This window comes from Nuphar pumila, chromosome 5 (assembly GCF_984573655.1).
Source record: "Nuphar pumila chromosome 5, dmNupPumi1.hap1.1, whole genome shotgun sequence".
Lineage (NCBI taxonomy): Eukaryota > Viridiplantae > Streptophyta > Magnoliopsida > Nymphaeales > Nymphaeaceae > Nuphar > Nuphar pumila.
Window position 1 is genome coordinate 125,232,297 of NC_143253.1, and position 8,940 is coordinate 125,241,236.

The 8,940-nt window shown below is 40.7% G+C and overlaps 1 protein-coding gene across 1 annotated transcript; it reads right to left on the reverse strand.

Moving 5' to 3' along the window:
* Window positions 1-1,490: 1,490 nt before the first annotated feature.
* On the reverse strand, window positions 1,491-3,438 carry LOC149838556 (uncharacterized). Its single transcript, XM_090008269.1, has 3 exons — window positions 3,300-3,438; window positions 2,369-2,498; window positions 1,491-2,022 (listed from the first exon to the last, which is right to left on the reverse strand). The coding sequence occupies exons 1-3, from the start codon at window positions 3,436-3,438 to the stop codon at window positions 1,491-1,493; spliced, it is 801 nt and encodes a 266-aa protein (XP_089864395.1).
* Between the last annotated feature and the right edge of the window lie 5,502 nt (window positions 3,439-8,940).

Below are 8,940 nucleotides of genomic sequence, written 5' to 3' on the forward strand. Positions count from 1 at the left end.
AGTGTGTAATCACATTGCACCTGATCCTCCCTGGTGGTGGTTTACTCCAGTGCTCTCATGTTCTCTGCTGTTTGAGAGCAGTAGTATTGCCAAAACACTGTACTACGAATGGAGTTGGCAGCACCACATTTCAACACCATTCACAGGAGGATATTTTTGGCAACTCCATGCTAAACACCATATTTTGGCAACACATGGCAACGGTGCTTCCATTTCAATGCAAGCATCCCAAACACAGCTATTTTTTTTTTTACATGAGCCCAAACACCGCTAATTTTCAACACTTGACTTTCCAGTATGTAACACTGAAAACGTTTGGACCGGAACAGAACTCCTTATGACCATGTTTGTGGTTCACTTGAAGCGGGTCTGAGTCGGGTCTACTTGTACAAGTCTCCTACTTTACAAGTTCAATAATCTAATGCCAAGTTTGTCGATCCGTAGTGCTCCTTGTCGTGCTCAAAACCAAGAATTATTGTCAATAATTAACTGCACTGTGGCCTACGAGTGCTGTGTATATCTAGCTACATGGGTGGAGCAGATCCAGAGATCGAGCTCGAGTAGTTCACAAAGTACTCAGGCCATACAAAACACAGAAAATTGCTGTTTGTGTAGCGATTTTTCTATGTTTTGTGTTTTACAAAGAAAATCGCTGCACGCATAGCGATTTTCTGTGTTTTGTGTTTTACAAAGTACTCGGGCCGCACAAAATACTGAAAATCACTGTGCGTGTAGCAATTTTCTGTATTTTGTGTTTTACACAGAAAATCGCTGCACGCATAGCGATTTCTTATGTTTTGTGTGTTCCGAGTACTTTGTAAAGTGTCCCGATCAACTAACCACACCTAGGGTTGGTTTAAGGCATATATTCCAAGTTGAAAGACATCTTAAGTTCAACATTTGGGGCATGCATCCCTCACATGGTGCAATTTTTTTTTAATTCTACTAGGAAATGAGTTGTTTGATTTTGTAGATTCGTGGTACTTAAGTACACTGCCCATGGATTAACCGAGGAGCTTATCCTTATTGAACTCATTTCCACTGAAAACAAACACAGGATTTGGGTGAAACTTATTTCTTGTGTTGTGTTAGCAGGTAGAAAAAGAGAGAAAAAGAGAGAAAAAAAGAAAAAAAAGAGTGACATTTCCTTTAGAGTGACTTGAGAATTCTCAAAATGGTCATCTATATGTAAATGACATCTAAACTCCCAAGTCAAGCAACACCCATCAGAATCTGGCTTCTTTTGAGAAAGAGGTTTATTTATTCTTACACAAACACTGCCTTAGGCTTTGGCTTAATGAAGACCAACTCACTGATTCACATGCAAACATAAAATTAGAAGACCACGTAGCTCCTTTCACACGATCAGCTATCGCATTTCTAGAACAGCAGTAGCTTCACTGGACTCTGCGGCTACAACTCCAAAAAAAAAAATCACCAGCATATAAAAACAAAGAAAAATAATGAGATCTCAGCCACTCTCTGTCTTGTCATGAAAACGTGTCGTCATTAACATCATGAAAGAAGTTATGGTTATACTGTGTGAAATCCCAAGGCATATATTCCATGCCGCATCCAAAGGTCAACAAATCCATGGAATATAGGGATGGTATGTATGGCCCTTCAAGGAACATTGCATCACATTCCACGTATGCAGACCACTCATTGTCCTTCTTATCACCATTATTATTATTCTCTGTATTCTCGTCGTTGTTGTTGTTGCCATCATCATCTTTGTTGTCATTGTTATTATTGCTAAATGTGGGGTTGAGATCACCATTCAAGACATCTTCTTCCTTGACCTCTTTTATGTATAATGGATCTTGTGTGACCATTGGTGCTGGGCTAGTTTCCTTGACGGTCTTGCGCCTCTTTCCCTTGGCTTGGTGGGTTCGAACGGAGTGCCAGGTGGGCTTTAAAGAGGAGTCCCTTCTTCCTAACTTCTTGCTCAAACGAGTGTTCCAGTGGTTTTTGACATCATTGTCAGTCCGGCCGGGAAGTCGACCGGCAATCAATGACCACCTTGCAATTCACATGTGAAAGAGACATTACAAAGAAAACACAATGACATATGGTTTTATGCTGCCAGAAAGGCGAGAATAGGTATGGCATGTTAAGACCAGCACAGTGGTTTCTTTGTGTAATAAATTACTTGAGAAGTATACTGAATGTCAGCAAGTTGACGGGATGTCACAAGTTCAAAACCCACAGGTGGCTGTTGAAGCTGGGTGAACGCCCCAGTTGGCAGGGGAGGCCTCAAGGGTTGTACCATCCAGAGACCAACCAATGTGCAGTCAATGATTGGGGTGTTTCCCTTGGACTATCTAATAAAAAAGAAAGAAGGGGGAAAGTGACTTAATTGGTTTACCTATTTCCTAGCAGCTTATGCAATCTGATGATGAGGTCTTCTTCTTCCTCAGACATTCCACCATGCTTCAGATTGGGCCTCAGGTGATTCATCCATCTTAACCTGCAGCTCTTTCCTCCTCTTAAGAGTCCTGCAGCATTGCTATTTACAATGTCATACCCACAAAACATTTATATAACAAGGAACCGTGCTATAGTGCTATAATCATGAAGCAAAATAGAGAGAGGGTTCCAAAATCTAAGTTACCAGTACCTACTCATTAGCTAAAATGTTCCCTCATTTTTTACCTATAATCTTGGTTGGTCTGGTGAGAGACTGCTACAGTTGAGATCTGACTATAGACTAATATCTAGGCCGCTAAACTTACTTTGTACTTTCTCCCTCTCAAAAAAAAACTTATGCGCCCACTAAATAAATGAGCATTGCATGATAAGTTATCATTGCAAAATACACACGCCCGCACACGTGCGTGCACGCAGATAGGCGTCATTTGTACTTTTGCGTGTGTGTGAATGAGCATCAAACATGATATGATGGCCTGAATCTGGATTTGTAAAAGCATGGTGCTAGAATGTGGTTGTCCAAAACAGAGGTGAGTGAGTCGGTGACTAATGGGTGACTAGAGATTCAGGAGTTTCAGTAAATGAAACACTTCTCAAGTCTATCTAGCTAATTGCTACTGAAAACAACTTGATCTAAGACAAAGTCTGTTGCCAAACCAGTATAGGCTACCAGAGGCTTGGTGAATTTACAGGGTAGGACTAAAACACCAAGTGTGAGTTCCTCGGAACTCAGAACTGGTGTTAAGATTCGGTTCACTGGGACTTGAGCTCAAGTATCTGCAGTTGGACCTGATAGCTAATTGAGTGCAGCCACATGCTAAAAAACTAGTCACTTAATTTCTTCAGTGCTTTCAGTCATTGAAATTCACCTGATCTCTTGGAGACGGTAGCCCACTTCCCTTCACCATGGGCTTCAACATACTTTGTTAGAAGCCTGTCTTCTTCAGCTTTCCATGGCCCTTTGTTGAGCTCTCTCTTGGAGTTCTCTCTCCTTTCCTCTTCCACCATGCCTACACCCAATATGTATCACCCCCACCTATTGCAAAGGGAATTTTGAATGAATGTCCACAATCACAAGAAGGGCCAGGAAGGACTTTATATATAGTTTGGCCCTCAGGATCTAAATCCAAACTTTAAAAATCCATTATTTTCTCTTCACTCGAGGTCCATATACAACTAACGTTTTTGGGAAAACCAGTCTTCATTACTTTTTTGAACTGCAATCTCAGTTGTTTGGGACCCAGAATTCCTGAGCCAGACTCCTTGAAGTTCGTGCATATGCCACTACCATCTCACCAGCTATTCAAAATAGTGTCCCCTTAGCCTCACTTTACCTCTCACTATTATATTAAATGTGATATGCTACTGTCTGCTGGTACCACTGTTGACACAGAAAGTAATGTTTAATATATTACGGCTCTCAAGATTAGGATATGGATTGCATCAAGCGTCCTATTTTGTTAAAAACCTTGCTGATACTTTAACGGTCCAATCAGTTCCCTATGACAGAACTGCCCGTTTGAGGTATGTTTTGGGGGTAGTGAAAAAGGATACTAGACGTTAGGATAGGATCCTTGGGTATGTGCTATATATGGATACTAAAACGAGTCAATATGGCCTTCTTGGAGTTGGGCTTGTATGCACACTAGGAGTAAAATGTTTCACAGCCTACAGCTTTGGAGAAGTTGATTACAAGTAATCAGATAAATAATTGTCTAGAGAGCCTACTTTTTAGTCACTTGGTTCATCCATTTAGGGGTCTAAAGAAATCCTTGCAGTATATCTTTGTACTGGATCAGTGTAATTCTTTAATCACTTGGTTCAAGCATTTAGTGGTCTAAAGAAATCTTTATCGTAACAGGTCGTTCTGGATTAGTGTAAAAGGTATAAAATGTTGTCATATGCTCAGTGGGATCACGCAGTGAGTGGATCCCATCATCTGACAATGATGGAATCCGTCCTTCACTCAATCCTAGCCGTCTAACCAACAGCTATGATTGATCCAACTAATCCTAGTGGTTCAGATGCATAAATTAGACGGCTAGGATCAACATAGATCCTCTGATATCATGTATCGGAACTGATTCTTTCTGGATTACACATGCAATCTCTACAGTCACGTGGGGTCATGTGGAGTTGCTTGCTTTGACCAAATTAGACAAGATTAACAAAAAAAACCTATATATACTTTACCAACTTGTCATTTGCACCAAGCAATATGGCTGCCCAATAAGGTCTTGAGTTCTGATAAGGAGTTTATGAGAGAGAGAGAGGTGCAAATGATTCTTACAACTTTGTTTGCCACTAGCAGAAGGCTGCAAACAGTACTAATGGGCCCGGGTCAAGAAAACATACAAACTTTTCCAGTACCAACCCTTATGTGAGTCGCACGTGCTGTGTTGCACGGACGTCAAAGCAGCTTTGAACGGCACTTTACACTGAGATTTTTCAGCTTCCACTATGCGCAATTTCCTTTGTTTGTGGTTTTGAAAGGTATGCCAGCAAGCAATCCTTTTCCTCCAAAATCCACACATCGAATAAGAAAAATATATATTTGGTATTTCTGGATTAATGCTGTCACTACAATGAGAGAGAGAGAAAGAGGGCATGGAAGATTTTTTTTTTTCCTTTTGGCTTGATTGATAAAAACTGTCATAGAAAAGAGTGATAATCAGCAAAAGCATACAAGGAAAAGGTGTTTCCTTCTTTTCAGTATTTTCTCTCTTTCTCTCCTTGGGCACTTCAGTAGCATAGGTTTCTCTGTGCTTTGAAGGTGAGTATAGTTGCAATACTGTAGACAAAATTGTAAATAGGAAGCTTCCTTTGGCACATGACCAACCAACATCAAAGTATATGGTACACCGAGAGAGAGAGATAGAGAGGTTCTTGGTCCACTACCTACTAATCAAACAGTCAACTGGTAACGTTCCCCTGAGTCTACGTTCATCAAGACAGCATCAAAGCTGATGCCACTTGCTTTTGTCCATCTCACAGATAAGCAGCTTTCAACACATGGAACAGTTGGGCCCCTCACCAATGTGTTCATTTTCTCGTAGCTTCAGTTACCAAGTATTGACCACTAACCAATTCCATCTCAGATTCCCATATCAATTCAGATTCCCATATCAATTCAGATTCACTATACCTGAGAACTATAAACTCGCACCAAATCTTGAGTCGACTGAGTCTTAACAATCTCACCTCTTTCAGCATTCGCGGGCTCTGACTTTCTGGCTAGGAGCAACCATGATTTGTCATCGGACATAGGATACATAGACAACCATAGTTTGAAACCCGTGAGGGGCGTCCTTTGCTGCAAGGTCAAAGTTGGTTGGACTCCCTGGTGAATAGAGGTAGACGTGAAGTTTTTTTTTTTTAAAGGCAAGCTGGGGTTATTCAACGTACCACTGGGGTTTGAACGTGCATCCCACCACAAGGAGACATGCACTGACAGCTCCTACTAACCAAGCAGCGCCCCTCAAGGCTTTTACCATTTAGAAGCCTGCCAATGTGCAGTTGGTGATGGGAGGGGTTTTAATTTCCTCGAATAGGATCCACTCATCCCTTATGTCATCCCTACCTTTATACCCCTCCTTGGCATAGTTGGAAAACCTGGCGAGTAGACTCGAGAATCGCCCCAGTCCACCTGAATCAGACCCCAACTAGGTCATGATTCAGGACTGTCGATCCAACCCATTAAATAAAAATTTTTATCATGTATTTTATTATTTTAATGCATAATTCTTATATAAAGTCACTTCTAATGAAGAATCTAATATTGTTCAATGAAAAAAGTTAATAATCATGTATAATTATATATTTGGTAACTTATCTATTGATATATTAGCTTAAAGTTTAGTTATTTTCATGTCTTGTTCATGTGTTTACACTATAAATTATAGAGTTCTGACTCATTCGAGTCACCGAGTCAACCCGATGACCCACTAGGGGTCCGATCCGAGCCCGAGTCACTAGTTTGCCAACTATGCGCCTTGGGATTTCATTGATTCAAGATGCTTTGATCAAATAGGACACAGGTACCATCTATATCATTCATTTAGTGAAGATCAACATTTAAATAGCCAAAATCCAAATTTATAAGCAGGATTTTTTTGGTAATTAAAAAATCAATTGTTGATAAAACACAAATTTGTGATTTAAAAAATCATAATTTTTTTGTTGAAAAAATACAATCCAAGGGTTGATTTCTATTAAATCGACCATGTTGAATCTATCAATAGGGTCAAATTTTATCAAAGCAACTTGCAACATCAAATTTAATGGGGGTACGAAGATGGGGGATGACATAAGAGATGAGTGAAACTGAACTCTTTTCCCTTGGCCTAACAAAAAAAATGTTACCCTTTTTAGTTTGGAGGGACGTAAATGGTTTGGATTTGGATAGGTTGTGGCTAATACCATATTTGACCAATCGGATGTTGGCTAAACAGATTCTGATTCGAATGGTGAAATGCTCACACCATAACCACTTTTTTACATGTGAACAGATTCAGCTATCAATCAAATTCGGATGTTGTCGATAGCAAAAAGTCAAAACCATATTCACATACGATTATAATCAGATATGGTAGTGGCTTAGTAAATGCAACTAAACCGAATCAAGTTCGGTGGGATAAAATCTGATGTCATTGACATCCCTATTAGTTTCCAAAATATGCTTTGCTAAACTTTCAATAGGCGTACATGCACTAATAAATGCTTATTTGGATAGGTGGGACTGGTCATTAGGGATGGCAGTGGGGCGGGGCGGGGGACAAGGTTTCCACCCCCGCCCCGCCTCAAAATTTTATCCTCCACCCCCGCCTCGCCTCCACGGCGGGGATGGATTTTATCCTCCACCCTGCCTCCATCCCCGTTTCATACCCTTCATCCCCGGTCCAAACGGGGATGAGGCGGGGCGGGGCGGGGATATTGCAGGGAAAAGTGGTCGGGGCGGGGTTGGGGCGGGGATTAGGCGGGGATCGTGGTCGGGGCGGGGACGGGGTGGGGAAAAGTGCACGTCCACCCCCGCCCCGCCTCCGCGGCGGGGATGGATTTTATCCTCCACCCCCGCCTCCATCCCCGTTTCATACCCTTCATCCCCGGTTCAAATGGGGCGAGGCGGGGCGGGGCCCCGCTTTCCCCCGGTCCACTGCCATCCCTACTGGTCATGAGACCTGAGTTGTCAACTCCCCCACATTGGTGCCACATCACACCCGTCTTTACTTAAAGATGAACGGTTCATGAGCTCCCCAAGATAAAACAAATTCTGTCCTCGAAATCAAACAATGTTATGCAACTTTCCATGTCATTCCATGTGTTTCTAAAACCGCTCACTTTGGATAGAAAAATCTCCTGTTGGGTCGTATCTTGAAGTAGACAAGTGGGGGTGAAAGTTGATCCGAATCACTTTTAAGTATATTGCACAATTCTCACAAGTAAAAGCAAACCGTTCAGAGACCCCCAAAAGTCCTTTAACAATTTTGCTTTGCTTTCTTGAATTCATGAACAGAGTATTTGTGAGCAAAATACTCCTGCCAACCTCGAGTTCAAGGCCAAATTCTTCAATATAAGTGTTAACTTTTTGTAGATTATATTGTAGATTTCGGAGTGGTGAGAATATGAAAACTTGCATATATACAAACAGAGATTTGCGAGGTTTTGTTTTTTCTTTTTTAAAAAATCTGACTGTGTGCATGTAATCTACATGCTTGATTTCATAGGGATTAGCTAGTCCTATTAAAAATAGGTTTTTATAGTGTTTGAAAATCAATGAATCAAAATTTTCATAACTATTCGATCCTAAAAAAAATTGTATTTCTTTTTTTTTTATCCAGTTGTCAATTCCTAGCCAGTGGACCATGCCAAATATATTTGCAGGGCCAGATTTTTCAAAATAAAAAGCGCTGGAAATACCTTATCCTGATTTTTTTTTTTAAAGAAAACAGTAATCATTGGCATTGAAAAACCTTACATGAGCAGGGCCAAAGAAATAGGGAATGAATACATGGTAGGAAAAATAGAGCAAACATGAAAATCATTGACCTTCGAACTGTGGAATGTCGATCCAAGATAGATCTGAATCTGGCCATTTTAATCTGAATCTCTGATGAAACTCTCACAAAATCATGTCGACAATGATGCCCAAGCTTTTGCTTTTACCGCTAAAATTTCTGGCATTTCGTTCCAGCCAAACAAATCGCTAGCCGACAAGAAGCCAACAACGCCTCACAAATATCCCATTCCATATCTTGATTCAGGTCCATAATTTGTAGGATGGATATTCTCATGGCCCATAAATTTAAAGTTTAGTTTTGGTAAATAGAATGTAGAGAATTGGTGCAGGAAAACTGAGAAAATACGCATTCCTCTTACTGTTTGAAAAATGTATATAGAACAGAGGACCATTGGGATGCCTAGGGACCAAATTTTTGAAACCCCTCAAGAGGAAAGCTAACTAATAAAGGCACCACCATTGTTTTCAAGAAGCAAAAGTTATCATTTATCAAA

Excerpts from the sequence above, each read along its gene's own strand:
- LOC149838556 (XM_090008269.1), bottom strand. The coding sequence starts at position 3,438 with ATGGTGGAAGAGGAAAGGAGAGAGAACTCCAAGAGAGAGCTCAACAAA. Across the intron at positions 2,499-3,299 it reads TACCGTCTCCAAGAGATCAG|GACTCTTAAGAGGAGGAAAG; the intron begins GTGAATTTCAAT and ends GCAATGCTGCAG. Across the intron at positions 2,023-2,368 it reads CATAAGCTGCTAGGAAATAG|GTGGTCATTGATTGCCGGTC; the intron begins GTAAACCAATTA and ends GTGAATTGCAAG.